The sequence below is a fragment of the Garra rufa genome, chromosome 21, assembly GCF_049309525.1.
Source record: "Garra rufa chromosome 21, GarRuf1.0, whole genome shotgun sequence".
NCBI classification, from domain to species: Eukaryota; Metazoa; Chordata; class Actinopteri; order Cypriniformes; family Cyprinidae; genus Garra; species Garra rufa.
In genome coordinates this window covers 38,098,361-38,114,720 of record NC_133381.1, presented here as the reverse complement: position 1 = coordinate 38,114,720, position 16,360 = coordinate 38,098,361, and the positions used below count along the sequence as shown (strand labels likewise).

General features: G+C 35.1%; 1 protein-coding gene across 1 annotated transcript in view; it reads left to right on the top strand.

Moving 5' to 3' along the window:
- Window positions 1-16,360, top strand: part of itpka (inositol-trisphosphate 3-kinase A) — a 35,383-nt gene that overhangs the window by 9,283 nt on the left and 9,740 nt on the right. The window contains exons 2-6 of the mRNA XM_073827646.1: window positions 6,774-6,873; window positions 9,211-9,424; window positions 13,342-13,546; window positions 15,464-15,562; window positions 15,985-16,056. Of these exons, the coding sequence (XP_073683747.1) occupies window positions 6,774-6,873; window positions 9,211-9,424; window positions 13,342-13,546; window positions 15,464-15,562; window positions 15,985-16,056 (690 nt within the window). The remainder of the gene's footprint in view (window positions 1-6,773; window positions 6,874-9,210; window positions 9,425-13,341; window positions 13,547-15,463; window positions 15,563-15,984; window positions 16,057-16,360) is intronic.

The following is a 16,360-nucleotide window of genomic DNA, read 5'->3' as shown; positions in this document are numbered from 1 at the left end:
CGGTCGCCGCCGCATCAGGAACAGAAATAGCGGTCGCCGCCGCATCAGGAACAGAGATAGCGGTCGCCGCCGCATCAGGAACAGAAATAGTGGTTGCCGCCGCGTCAGGAACAGAGGTAGTGGTCGCCGCCGCATCAGGAACAGAGATAGCGGTCGCCGCCGCATCAGGAACAGAGGTAGCGGTCGCCGCCGCATCAAGAATGAGATAGCCGCTGCCACTTCGGGGATCGAGGCAGCGGACGCCGCCGCCTTCCCGCAGAAGAGCGTCTCCGCCCTCGCCGCAAAGTAGGGGCGCATCTGCACAGCCTCGGCCCTATTGGTGTCCATTAGCGCCAGACAGGCGTAGAGGAACTCGAAGAGAGCGGCTGACGCCGCCTCAAAGGACATCCCCCCCGTCTCGGGAACAGAGCGGGTGGTCGCCGCCCCCAAGCGGGCGCCCGCCGCCGCTAAGTGGGGGGACGCCGCCTCCCTGAAAAAAATTCTTCCCCGCTGGACCCATTTCTGCTGTCTGCATTCTGTCACGTGAAATAAGCGAGGTCTGGGTCCAAATGCAGGGAAGGATTTTAATGAAACAAAACACAATAAAACAGAACAAACAAAAGGCCAACACGGCACAACACAACTTGAATAGAAACACACAAATAAACAAAACTGAAAACCAGGGCTAGGAGACAGGATCCGGGAAACACAGAGACAGACAGTACTGAAGACAATGCAGACAGGATGATGAGTGGGAAATGAGAGTTCTTATAGACTGAGTGATTGAGAACAGGTGAGGAGATGATGAGTGCTAATGACAATGACAGGTGTATACAATCAGGGAAGTGCAGTGCTAGGGAAAGGGAACAGCGACCCCAGGTGGCTGAGGGAAAACCCCACAGCCCAGATCATGACATTATTGCTGATGCCTCTAGTAATTATGTATCTGATTTTTAATTTACAATCTCTTTAGGGTTCATTTTAAGCCAGCCATGTTGTAACTTTTAAACAACAGTTGAGTTAAATAAAACTACCCAGAAGGTTGGGTTAAACTTTTATGTATAATTCATTTCTTCAGTGTCACATGATCCTTCAGAAATCATATTAATATGTTGATTATCAATGTTGGAAAAAAATTGTGCTGCTTAACATTTTTTTTTTAAACCTGTGATACTTTTTTGAATATTCTTTGATGAAGTTAAAAAAGTACAACAATATGTCCTTGCAGAATAAAACTATTAATTTCTTTCAAAACAAAAGAAAATGTATATAATGTTACAAAAGATTTAAATTTGAAATAAATGCTGTTCTTTTTAACTTTTAAATTCATCAAAGAATCCCAAAAACAAAGTAAGTGGCAGAAATGTGTTAGCTTTGCACCTCAGGATATATCAAACTATATATTTTTAAGTATGTTCAAATAGAAAACCATCATTTTAAATTGCAATAATATTTCACAATATCAAATAAATTCTTTATCTTTCTAAATTATCTATGCATATCAGAAACTTCAATAAAAAACATAACAAATATTACTGATATCAAACTTTTGAATGGCAGTGAGTGAGTATGTGTGTATATTAGGGGTGGGCATAGATTAATTTTTTTAATCTAGATTAATCTAGATTAAATCTTGGAATTAATCTAGATTAAAATGGCTAATTTGAATTCTGATGAAGGCATTCAGAATATGTGTGCTAACCAAATAATGACTAAAAGTAAGTCTTCGAGAACGGGCCAGGTGGCGCATTAGATCAGGCGCTCATCTCCTGTTTCCAAAATGCATCACAAACTGCTTGACAATTGCATTTACAACATAATTACCTATACAAACTTGTGTAACCATGTACTTCTGCGCAAAAGGCTGCACGACGTGCGCATTGCCGTTAAATACACAGACGCGCACGGGCATGGATTTCTGCGTGCATAGTCTTCCATTAAACTGCGTTGCTTTTAGAAGCATCAATTCAGTTGTTGCATATAGTTTAATGTCTTTATTTCGGGATTATCAAAGTAAATTATAACTCACGTGCCCCAGTAAAAAGGGTCTAGCAACGCACCTGCCCTGAAGCGGCTTCATAGCTGCATCCATGTTTGCACGTCTCATTTGATGTGGTAATTTCACAGAAGTTGAAGACTCGTTCTCGCCCCCTACAGTGCAATTCGACTAGGTATACGTCATCCGCGCTAAAATATCAAGGTGAAAGTCATCATATCTTGCGTAGTTTAGACCCAGCTCCCAACCCAACTTTGAGAATAGATTAACGGCGATATTTTTTTTATCGCCCGATAAGAGTCTCACGTTAACGCAGCACGTTAACGCCGATAACGGCCCACCACTAGTGTGTATATATATATATACAGTCAAACCAAAATTTATTCAGACACCTTCAACATTTCTCACATTATCACAGTTTATTCGCTATAGTTTAGAAAATGGTAAAAAAGTTAAACTGTGTCAGAACAAATTCATCTTGATTTTTGTGTATAATATGTCACAGTTTACTTTTAAAGTGTAAAAATAAAGTGTCCTGCACCCACTAGTAAAAAATACCACAAATTTTATCTGGTGTCTGAATAATTTTTGATTTGACTGTATATGCTTTTTGACATAATTAAGCATTATTATGAGCAAATTATCCATGCATGTGTTTTTTTTTCTTTTTTTCTTTTTTTTATCAAAACGTCATGACTCAGTCTTCCAGTAAAACAACTTTTACCATCACGACTGCAAGGTTATATTTAGATCTGCCTCCATCCAGTCCTGCCCTGTATTTTTTCTTTTCCGCTAATCTGTTTTAATCCGTTTTACGTCACAATATAAAGGATAAGATCTGTTTGCTACTACTGTAACATGACTATAACATAAAATTAAATCAGAATTGACTGATTTGAAAGTAGATACAACCAGATCTCCCGGTTCACCTGGTTCAATCATAAGCATGTCACATTATTTAAGAATAAGGCGTTGTGAATGTCAATTCATATTGACAGCTAAAACACAGCACACTATGCAAATGTTACTCCAGAAATGTTTGCCAGAAAGCTTATTTGAAATGGGCAGCAAACCAGACGTCTATGTTATGGGCTGAAGTGCTAGATTACAGAGCTTCACAGCTCCAACTGAGACCATGTGTGTATGACTCAGTCTCACACACTTAAGGAACATTGTGCAGTGTTTAAAAAACACTGTCAGTTGGTTTTCGGTCGCTGGTCACACTCCGTTTGTCTCAGACTTATTGTCAGGTGGTCGGGGTTGAGTTTTATTTACAGCAGAGTATTTGAAATATTTAATTCAGGGGTGTGCGATATGACAATTTTTGATCGAGGATGATTAAAATGTCTCTTAAAATGTCTGAAAAAATATCGTAGTATCATGCTACAGCGTGCCTCCGTCTCATTATACTGTACAACACGACATATATTCACTCACGGGACACTGCACTTAATCGCAATCACAAAAGTACATTATTTGCATGTGATTTGAAGTCTTGCCGGTTAAGGCAAGACACTGCAGGTGAATAGGGTAAAAAAAAAACTAATAGTTATCACCTTACTCACCCAGCTGATTGATTACATTGATAATTGCAAACATTTTTTGTATTACAAGTTTTCTAAAATGTTATATATATGCAAATGAGGCATTATTAAATGAAACATGCGCTAATTTGCATACATTTCCAGTACAAAAATCTAAACACCGGATGAAGTCAGTTTCAAAATTCTTGTTTCATTTTTTTTGACATGTTAGAGTCAAATGTTTTTACTGAGGGGATTTTGGGTATCTCATTTTGTTGCTCCACAATACAAAAAAAAATAAAACAATGTTTACCATTTTTGATGTTGCATAAAAATCAAGCAAATTATATACAGTCGTGGCCAAAAGTTTTGAGAGTTACATAAATATTGGAAATTGGAAAAAGTTGCTGCTTAAGTTTTTATAATAGCAATTTGCATATACTCCAGAATGTTATGAAGAGTGATCAGATGAATTGCATAGTCCTTCTTTGCCATGAAAAAAAACTTTCCACTGCATTTCATTGCTGACATTAAAGGACCTGCTGAGATCATTTCAGTAATCGTCTTGTTAACTCAGGTGAGAATGTTGACGAGCACAAGGCTGGAGATCATTATGTCAGGCTGATTGGGTTAGAATGGCAGACTTGACATGTTAAAAGGAGGGTGATGCTTGAAATCATTGCTCTTCCATTGTTAACCATGGTGACCTGCAAAGAAACGCGTACAGCCATCATTGCTTTGCATAAAAATGGCTTCACAGACAAGGATATTGTGGCTACTAAAATTGCACCTAAATCAACAATTTATAGGATCATCAAGAACTTCAAGGAAAGAGGTTCAATTCTTGTTAAGAAGGCTTCAGGGCATCCAAGAAACTCCAGCAAGCGCCAGGATCGTCTCCTAAAGAGGATTCAGCTGCGGGATCGGAGTGCCACCAGTGCAGAGCTTGCTCAGGAATGGCAGCAGGCAGGTGTGAGCGCATCTGAACGCACAGTGAGGCCAAGACTTTTGGAAGATGGCCTGGTGTCAAGAAGGGCAGCAAAGAAGCCACTTCTCTCCAAAAAAAAAAAACATCAGGGACAGATTGATCTTCTGCAAAAAGTATGGCGAATGGACTGCTGAGGACTGGGGCAAAGTCATATTCTCTGATGAAGCCTCTTTCCGATTGTTTGGGGCATCTGGAAAAAGGCTTGTCCGGAGAAGAAAAGGTGAGCGCTACCATCAGTCCTGTGTCATGCCAACAGTAAAGCATCCTGAGACCATTCATGTGTGGGGTTGCTTCTCATCCAAGGGAGTGGGCTCACTCACAATTTTGCCCAAAAACACAGCCATGACTAAAGAATGGTACCAAAACACCCTCCAACAGCAACTTCTTCCAACAACAGTTTGGTGAAGAACAATGCATTTTCCAGCACGATGGAGCACCGTGCCATAAGGCAAAAGTGATAACTAAGTGGCTCGGGGACCAAAACGTTGACATTTTTGGTCCATGGCCTGGAAACTCCCCAGATCTTAATCCCATTGAGAACTTGTGGTCAATCCTCAAGAGGCGGGTTTACAAACATAAAAACACTAATTCTGACAAACTCCAAGAAGTGATTATGAAAGAATGGGTTGCTATCAGTCAGGATTTGGCCCAGAAGTTGATTGAGAGCATGCCCAGTCGAATTGCAGAGGTCCTGAAAAAGAAGGGCCAACACTGCAAATACTGACTCTTTGCATAAATGTCATGTAATTGTCGATAAAAGCCTTTGAAACGTATGAAGTGCTTGTAATTATATTTCAGTTCATCACAGAAACAACTAAAACAAAGATCTAAAAGCAGTTTAGCAGCAAACGTTGTGAAAACTAATATTTGTGTCATTCTCAAAACTTTTGGCCACGACTGTATGAACAAATCCCTCTGTAAAAACCTTCAGATAGATAGGAATAAAAATTTTAAGTTTGTGTGTAAGTGCTACTGAAGTGGAGATTTATGGCTCAGTGTAGGAGAAAAAAATCATTTTGAGAAATCGGCCTTTAAAAATATGGATTGTAATTAAAATCTATTGACACAAATAGATAAAGTGCTATGGAAAAAAAAAAAACACTTAACAGTGTCTTTTGGGTGTTTTCTTTCCACTAGTCTGAAAAAACACCTTATGAAAAACCAAAAAGCACAAATTCTCAAACTTGACAGGTGCATGAAAAAACAGCGTATTTGCCTGCAGTTTCTCCCCTTAAATAACATTATTCTACACCTGAAGTGTGCATGCCAAACGCCTGTCAAACAGCGCCTGATTACTGGACTAAGCTATATTTCGCATCTGATTCGCTAATACGTCAAAAACACACAAGGATTACATATAAACACAGTTGGTTATGTCTAAAGTGAAAGTAAATAGTGGAGAGAAAAACGAATGCACGCCTGTATATTAGATGCGTGCAGCTCAGAACTAAACATGCTGCCGATTGTCATTAAAGAGACAGTTCACTCAAAAATTACTCACACTTTTTTGTGCTAAACACAAGAGAATGTATTTTGAAGGATGTGGATAACAGTAGCTGGTCCCCACTGACTCTGATAGTGGGAAAAACATAAAATACTATGGAAGTAACTAGAGACTAGCAATTGTGTGGTTACCCACATTCTTCAAAATAAGTTTTATGTTTAACCTGTTTTAAGTTAAAAAAAACTGGAGAGTTAGTAAATTATGACAGAATTGTCATTTTTGGGTGAGGGTAGGCTAATAAAAAGTAAAGTAAAACACAAAGTAAAATCACTTACTGCTCTTGACTGAAGAACTTAAATACAGTTGCTTTAATAAGAGTCAATAGATAGCTTATGTATAGTGTTTTATTTTTATATTTGTTCATTCAATTTCTTGAATGCTACTGCTAAATACACCTACTGTACCTGAACATTTGTTTTATTTGTATGTTATGTGTATTTGTAACTTGTTGCCTGTCTTTGTTTCATATTTTTTAATAACAAAGATTAAAGATTTTTTTATCTTTGCCCAATTTGGCCTAAACATCTGCCATTCGTTTTATTTTATATTTTGTTACCTTGTAAGGCTTTGAAACAGGGAAATTAGTTTGGCTGTACTGCTCAGACAATTTGCAAAATAGTAAAACCAACATGACAAAGAAAAAAGATTGTGCATAAAATCATAAATCGTGATATTTCTGAAAAAAAAAAAAAATGTGATATGATATTTTTGCCATATTACCCAAACCTATATTTAATGCACTTATTTCATAGTCACGGATGATTGTGTTTTCATGTGTTTCAGCAAATCAATGCCTGGTGGAAGCTGAAGACTATTGTCAATTGCCCATTACTCACTTCACAACGAAGAAGACTGTCCTGGGTTCAGTTAGCAGGCCATAAAGGTAAACCTCCACCCAAAAAATGCTGCACATTTTAGTCCAATGTAAATTCATGTTTCAGTTCCATATTTACACAGTCTGCAGTTTCCGGGGTATGGGACTGCAATTTACAATGTTTGTGATTATCAACAAGCAACCAGTAATTTAAGATTAAAAAAACAAATGATTATAATTATTAAATGATTAAAAATCAAAAATAGGGTAAAAAGCATACTTCATGTACTGTAGCTTTGCGTTTATTTGTAGCTTTTAACTTATTTTTAGATTTTTTTCTGTGCTGTCAGTAATCTTCTCCATCAAATTTGCAGATGGATTGCTGCTCTGGCAAAAATGTCACTGATTTTAGCTGATCCCTCTGGCTGTTTTATTGTAAACAACACTTTTTAAAAACAAAAAATACATGAGGAAGTACAGTCATTTGATACCATTTTAGGGAAGTGGTCATGAGTAGTGTTATGCGATGACACTTGACTCATGCATATTTACATGCCAAAACCATGACAGCGTACGTATAAACTTATTTTCATCAACACATCAGATAAATGATCAAACAAATTATTTACTAGGGATGCACTGAAATGAAAATTCTTGGCCGAAGCCGAATAAAATTAAACACTGGGCCGAAGGTATTTTGCCAATTTGTTTTCACCATTGCGTAAATTAAATAGCCAAAATGTACTTTTTACAGTTTTGTCTTGCTTTTCAACAAAAAAAAAATCAATTACAAAACAACGATTTAAAAATATTTACTTAACACTGAACATTTTTAACATTCTAGTAGACATTATAGCCTACCAACAAAGCACAGTTTAACTTAAAGTTAGTATTCTTTGGCCATTTTTAAGACCCCCTTCTTGAATCAGGCATGTGTTTTTTAATGTAAAAATAAATGCAGCCTTGCTGAGCAAAGGAACGTTCTTTTTTATCATATTTTTTATTTTATTTTACAGAACAACAGTAAAATTGCAATGCTAACATTTATGAATGTTGACTTTTATTTTGGCGGAAACCCGTAGGCAGTGTTGTTTTTGACAACCATCTTAGATTTAGTCATAGTCTTAGTCTTTTGGACTAAAATGCTTATTAGTTTTAGTCAAATTTTAGTCACTTCTATATGTGATAGTTTTAGTCCAATTTTAGTCGACGAAAAGTCAAAAAGGTTTTAGTCTAGTTTTAGTCGACGAAAAGTCAAAAAGGTTTTAGTCTAGTTTTAGTCAAAAAAGGGGGAAAAGTAGTCTTTTAACAAATTAATGTTGGTCAGTAAGTATTTTGCTGTTGGGTAGTGTCACTTGTAAGTTCTGAAAATAGCAGATCTATATTTCAACACAATGTGAGCTTCCGGATCGACTATTTTCACCAATAATTACAATAATGAAGGAATGTTTTAAAACATAAAAGACAAACAAGGATGGAATGCTAAAACGGCTTGCCATACTAGTATAGCAAAGAGTATTTAATGCTAAAACGGCTTGCCATAGTGGCAGATATTTTCCGGTTTTAATTGGCATGCACAATAAGCAGAAATGTCATGCATTTTAAACGTCTGACGGACCACCCACTAACATTTTCGTCTATTCTCGTCTCGTCAACAAAAACTCACACACGTCTCGTCATGTTTTAGTCATCAACGAGCCATTTTTATCTCGTCATCGTCTCGTTATCGTCATGAAAAAAAGTGGCGTCAACGAAATGATTTCGTCATCGTCATCGTTGACGAAAACAACACTGCCCGCAGGAAGACCTCAGTACTACTTTTTGCTGACAGCAGCAGATTTATGAATGATTCTCATCAGGCAGATTTTCCTCACGCTTTGGACTTTGAACCCTGGCTAATGATCTCATGCAGCACTGTCAGAATACATACAATTTGAATGTGTATTAGACAACATAACGTTCTGTAGTTTATTTACTAATGGTTTAAGGCTATTTTGCGATTTCAGTCATCATACAGTAACCAGCAACAACCACCCCTTTTTTTCTCATCGAAGACATGCAATGCGATACTAAACAGTCTCTCGCTGTCGGTGCTTGTAATGATTTTTGCGTTTTTCTCTGACAGTTTTAATTGCTTCCACACTGCAGACACGTTTGCTGCATTAGTGCGCGCCTCTGTTTGATCATGTCACGTCATTGTTCGGTATAATTTATTCTGCCTTTTCGCCTATTCACTATAATTTACCCATTTTAACGCTATGAATGTGTGCACAGTCATTTGCAATGTTGATGATGAAGGCACACATCCTGACTAAGATCTGGCTGACTGGCTGTGTGGTTCAGCGTTGATTATATGTGCTCCAGTGACTCTAGTCATCCTTTGTCTGTGTTTGTGTTTCTGCCCAGGCAGCTTTAAAGCAGGGGATGGGGGCTCCATACTGAAGAAGTTCTCAGAGAATGAGAAGCTGTGTTTCGAGAAGCTGAAAGAGGATGTTTTACATTCCTTTGTGCCCAGCTACTATGGAGTGGTCAACAAAGATGGAGAGCTTTTTCTCAGAATGAAAGACCTTCTGGCCAACTTTGAGTTGCCCAACGTCATGGACTGCAAGATGGGAGTGAGGTACAGTCATGGGTTTATTTGTTTGTTTATTGACAAAGAAAGGAATTTACTTTGGATTCTGAGTGGCATTTGTTTATGCAGGACACTGTAGTTCGTTTATGTAAGTGAGGATAGCAAAATAAAGTAAACTGTGACATATGTGACCCTAGACCACAAAACCAGTCATAAGGTTAAATTTTACAAAACTGAGATATATACATCATATGAAAGCTCAATAAATACGCTTTCTATTGATGTATGGTTTGTTATGATGGGACAATATTTGGCCGAGATACAACTATTTGAAAATCTGGAATCTGAGGGTGCAAAAAAATCAAAATACTGAGAAAATCACATTTAAAGTTGTCCAAATTAAGTTCTTAACAATGCATATTACTAATCAAAAATTACATTTTGATATATTTATAGTAGGAATTTTACAAAAAATCTTCATGGAACATGATCTTTACTTAATTTCCTAATGATTTTTGGCATAAAAGAAAAATCAATAATTTTGACCCATACAGTGTATTGTTGGCTATTGCTACAAATATACCCCAGCGACTTAAGACTGGTTTTGTGGTCCAGGGTCACATATATACTCATAAATTCTTCATACAGTGGACTACCAGTAAAACTGATACAAATTTGGGACCAACAATTTTTCAGAAACTTTGACCTGACCATGTTTTTTTTTTTAATTGCGACCTTTTTGATTGAAATCCATTAAATACCTTTCTATCAAAGTAAATCACAAATAATCACATCCAAAGTAAAGGTTTTTGTGTACAATATATGTGTGTGTACTGTATATATTTATACACTGCCGCTCAAAAGTTTGGGATCAGTAAGACTTGTAATGTTTTTTAAAGAAGTCTCTTATGCTCATCAAGACTGCATTTATTTGATCAAATATACAGAAAAAAACTGTAATACTGCAAAATGTATTACAATATAAAATAATGTTTTTTATTTTAACATACTTTAAAATATAATTTATTCCTGTGATGCAAAGCTGAATATTCATCAACTGTTACTCCAGTGTCACATGATCTTTCAGAAATCATTCTAATATGCTGATTTATTATTAGAATTATCAATGTTGGAAACAGTTGTGCTGCTAAATATTTTTTGGATACCTGTGATTCTTTTTTTCAGGATTCTTTGATGAATAACAAGTTTAAAAGAACAGTGTTTAATCTAAATATAAATCTTTTCTAACAATGTAAATCTATGCTATCACTTTGTATTAATTTAACACATCCTTGGTGAATAAAAGTATTAATTTCTTTCAAAAAAGAAATAATAAAAATGTACCGACCCCAAACTTTTGAACTGTAGTGTATATTGTTAGAAAACCTTTCTATTTGAAATAAATAGAAAAGTTCTTTTTAACCTTTTATTGATTAAAGAGTCCTGGGGAAAGAAGTATCACAGGTTCCAAAAAAATATTAAGCAGCACAACTGTTTTCAGCATTGATAATAAATCAGTATATTAGAATGATTTCTGAAGGATCATGTGACACTGAAGACTGGAGTAATGCTGAAAATTTAGCTTTGTATCGCAGGAATAAATTACGTTTTAAAATATATTCGCATAGAAAACAGTTATTTTAAATTAAAGCAATATTTCACAATATTACAGTTTCTGTATTTTTGACCAAATAAATGCAGCCTTGATGAGCATAAGAAACATCTTTAAAAACCATTAAAAATACAGTAGAATTTTGAAATATTAATATATATCATCACAGTTTAAAAGGACTGTTTTCTATTGTAATATGTTTTAAAATGTAATTTATTCCTGTGATGCAAAGCTGAATTTTCAGCAGCCATTACTCTAGTCTCAGTGTAACGTGATCCTTCAGAAATTATCATCAATGATGAAAACAACTGTGCTGCTTGAAGAGAGAGTTCACTCAAAAATGAAAATTTGCTCATTAATTACTCACCCTCATGTCATTCCAAAGACCTTTGTTCATCTTCAAAACACAAATTAAGATATTTTTAATTCAATCTGAGAGCTTTCTGACCCTGCATAGACAGCAACACAACTAACACGTTGAAGAGCCAGAAAGGCAGTACGGATATCATTAAAATAGTCCATGTGACAAAGGCATGCATCATGGTACTATCGTGAATGCCTCAAAGACTGACAAGGAAGAGAAGAAATAGTTGAATAAAGTCGTTACTTATTCTCAGAGTTTCATAACATTACGGTTGAACCACTGATGTCACATGGACTATTTTAACGATGTCCTTACTACCTTTCTGGACCTTAAATGTGTCAGTTGCATTGCTATCTATATGTGACCCTGGACCACAAAACCAGTCATAAGGTTAAATTTTACAAAACTGAGATTTATACATCATATGAAAGCTCAATAAATAAGCTTTCTATTGATGCATGGTTTGTTAGGATCGGACAATATTTGACCGAGATACATCTATTTGAAAATCTGGAATCTGAGGGTGCAAAAAAATCTAAATACTGAGAAAATCACCTTTAAAGTTGTCCAAATTAGGTTCTTAACAATGCATTTTAAAAATCAAAAATTACATTTTGATATATTTACAGTAGGAATTTTACAAAAAATCTTCATGGAACATGATCTTTACTTAATTTCCTAATGATTTTTGGCATAAAAGAAAAATCAAAAATTTTGACCCATGCAATGTATTTTTGGCTATTGCTACAAATATACCCCAGCGACTTAAGACTGGTTTTGTGGTCCAGGGTCACATATTTATTTGTGTTCCGAAGATTAACAAAGGTCTTAAAGGAGTAGCTCACTTTCAGAACAAAAATGTATAGATAATGTACTCACCCCCTTGTCATCCAAGATGTTCATGACTTTCTTTCTTTAGTCGTAAAGAAATTATGTTTTTGGAGGAAAACATTTCAGGATTTCTCTCCATATAATGAACTTCTATGGTGCCCCCGAGTTTGAGCTTCCAAAATGCAGCTTCAAATGCGCTCTAAATGATCCCAGCCAAAGAAGAAGGGTCTGGTTATTTTCTAAAAACATTTACAATTTATATACTTTTTAATCTCTAAACAGAGTACACACAGAGCTAGACAAGACAAGCATTTGAGGTTAAAAAGTATATAAATTGTAATTTAAAAAAAAAAGAGCCATTTGAAGCTGCATTTTAGAAGTTCAAACTCGGGGGCACCATAGAAGTCCATTATATGGAGAGAAATCCTGAAATGTTTTCCTCAAAAAACATAATTTCCTTACGACTGAAGAAAGAAAGACATGAACATCTTGGATGTACAAGTGGGAGTACATTATCTGTTAATTTTTGTTCTGAAAGTGAACTATTCTTTTAAGGGTTTGAAACGACATGAAATAAGAGTATTGCAAATATTTAAATATATCCTATTAATTATACTAATATAATGTTTTTTTTTTAATATAGTAATAGTATATGAATTTATTAAAGAGAACACAGAAAGTATTACTTGTTTTGCTAACATGCAATTCTTGCCTCTTTAGAGTCGAGCTAATATATAGTGCGTGGCAGGTTTACTCTGCCTGCTGAAACACCTGTTCTGGTTGTTGGCCTGCATCCTGTCAGCGTGATGGGTGGAGCTCATGAGGAGAGAGAGGCCCTCGCACAACAATAATAACCACTTCCTGTGCACATGCAGTCACAACTTAGATGCATGCTCAATGAGGCAGACACAGGGCGTCCCTGAGGGCTTCCTTCTCACACACACTTCACGCATTCATTTTACACACTGAGAGACATTTTGTGCAAGGAGTTCCTTGGTGACTTCCTCTTCTCACACAGGAAGTCAAGTAAAGTTCAAGCTTGCAGAAAACTGCAGATGACTGAATTAACATTTCAGGCATGATTAGTTGACCTTTACATTAGGTTATTTAAGTCTACTTTATTCTTTTCTTTCTTTCTTTCTCTCTTTCTTTGTTCAGAACATATCTGGAGGAGGAGTTGGTGCGGGCCAGGGTGAAGCCAAAGCTGCGTGAAGACTTGTATAATAAGATGCTGGAGGTGGACAGTGAGGCTCCTACAGCGGAGGAGAAGAAACAAAAGGCTGTTACCAAGCCACGCTACATGCAGTGGAGAGAAAGTCTCAGCTCTACTAACACTCTGGGCTTCCGCATTGAGGGTATCAAGGTAGCCACAGTGACTAAAAATCACAGCCTGCTTCTTCACAGCCAAGTCAAATTTGACTCACTGCAAAAAATGCTTTTCTTACTTAGGTTTTTTGTCTTGTTTCCAGCCAAAATATCTAAAAATTCTTAAATCAAGAAGGATTTTCTAGACGGGTAAAAATTTATGTCTTGTTTTCAGAAAAAACAAGTCAAAATTAAGTGAGTTTTTGCTTTGAACAAGCTAAATAATCTGCCAATGGGGTAAGCAAAAAAAAAAAAAAAAAGAATATTTTTCTAACCCTATTGGCAGATTATTTAGCTTGTTTCAAGCAAAAACGCACTTAATTTTGACTTGTTTTTTCTGAAAACAAGACATTAATTTTTACCCATCTAGAAAATCCTGCTTGATTTAAGAATTTTTAGATATTTTTGCTGGAAACAAGACAAAAAAATCTAAGTAAGAAAAGCATTTTTTGCAAAAACCATTCATATTAACTATAAATATTATATATTAATATTATTAATAATAAATAATAAAACTGTTAATATAACATTATTAATATACATTTGCATTTAACAAAACCCTTACTATTATATATGAGGCTCAAAGACATTAAGATGTCCACGTCAAAAGAAATTTACAAAAGTGATTTCATTCTGTAGAAAGTATTAAATTATTAAATGTAAGTAAAATGTATACTTTTAAGGTTTCAAATAAGTTTTTGGAGAATAAAATGTGGTTGAAATAATGTTACACTGTCATTTAGTGTAACAATATTTATGTAAAAACTCAAACAACATGCTTATGTTGACTTGTACATATTAAAATTAATAAAAGAATAAGGGAGCATATTAAATTTTATTGTGTTTTAAATGAGTAAAAAATTCTTACTGACAAATGGGCGAAACCTAGCATAGTGGAAAGTAATTTGTCTTTTAATATGTCATAAATTGATTTTTGTTACACTAAATGACATTTAGTGTGTGTCTATTGTAAATAAGTGAATACTAACTTAATATTAAACTATTAAATGCATAAATAAATACAATTATAATTAATTATTATTCTAAATTGTTAGTAAAATTAATGATAAAATAATGTAATAATTTACATTTTTTTCTGTAGTAACACAAATTAGTTTAGGTTTATTTACAAATCATTTTAAACTCTAATAAGTGTACAAGAATTAATGTATTAACTGACATGTTTTGAACACTCTCAGAAAAAAAGGTACAAAAGCTGTTACTGAGGTTGGACCTTTTCAAAAGGTACACTTTTTTTACCTAAAGTTTCCATATTGGTACCTTAAATGTACATATGTGACCCTGGACCACAAAACCAGTCTTAGCATGGGTATTTTTGTAGAAATAGCCCAAAATACATTGTATGGGTCAAAATGATTGTTTTTCTTTAATGCCAGAAATCATTGGGTTATTAAGAAAAGATCATGTTCCATGAAGATATTTTGAACATTTCCTACCATAAATTTATCAAAGCCTAATTTTTAATTAGTAATATGCATTGCTAATAACTTCATTTGGACAACTTTAAAGGTAATTTTCTCAGTATTTTGATTCCAAATGTTCAAATAGTTGTGCCAAATATTGTTATATCCTAACAAACCATACATCAATGGAAAGTGTATTTATTCAGCTTTTTTTTTTTTTTTTTAATTGACCCTTATGACTGGTTTTGTGGTCCAGGGTCACATATTACTACCTAAAGTGTACATATTGGTACGTAAAAGGTACAAAAGTGTACCTTTTAAAAGCATACAGCCCCATTGACAGCTTTTGTACCTTCTCTGAGAGTGCACTGATTATTACCAAGGTTCCCACTAAACATTGTATCATCCTCAACCTGCTGTTTTTGTCAGTAAAAGCTCTTCATCTGACTTTTTTCCTACATTCAATACAGTACATTGTTTTCTTTTTTCAGAGAGGGGAAACCTGCAAGACAGACTTCAAAAAGACCCGGTCAAAGGAAGACGTCATTCAGGTCTTTAAGGATTTCGTCGAAGGCAATAAAAACATAATTGTGCGTGAGTTCTTATGAACCTGACCAACCTGTTTCTTTGCCATAATGCATGCACACCTACATTTCAGTGGAACAATGTTCTCTTTGTGGCTTAATGAACAAGTACTCAAGTACCTCAAGTACTTTGTATCCAGGATATATATGTATTCTGATGTAAAAAGGGTAAATATCGTTGATGCTGCCATTAGGCAGTTAAAACAGTATCATAAAAGCTCATCTGTGCAATATGGGGACTATATGCTTTCAAATCATTATATTAAAAGTATTTAAAATGTATTTATTTTACAACAGGCAAGCACAGAAAAAGAACAGCACTTACATGGTGCCCTTGTGTAATTGGAGCTTTACTTCAGTGACTACTGAAAAAGCGTAATTCTTATTATTAATTCATACTTTGTTCTTCTCCTTCACCTATCTAACAGAACTCCTATATTACACGGCTTGAAGCTATTAAACAGGCACTGAAGGCCTCAGAGTTCTTCAAGAAACATGAGGTAAAATACTTGACCTTATTTTTTTTCCCAGCTGTGGAATGTTAATATTTTTCCAATTAATGTCATGTTAATGTCTAACCATGATAAATGCTATATATTCTAATATATTATTTATTAATGCTATACTAGAGTATTTGGGGTCAGTAACATTTTAGGAAATAAATGAATACTGTTATTTAGCAAGGGAACTTTTATTTTTACGTGAGAGTGAAAACATTTATAATGTTACACAAGTTTTATATTTTAAATACAGTTGCGATCAAAAGTATTCAACCCCCTTGACCTTCAAGACAGTTTGCTTCAG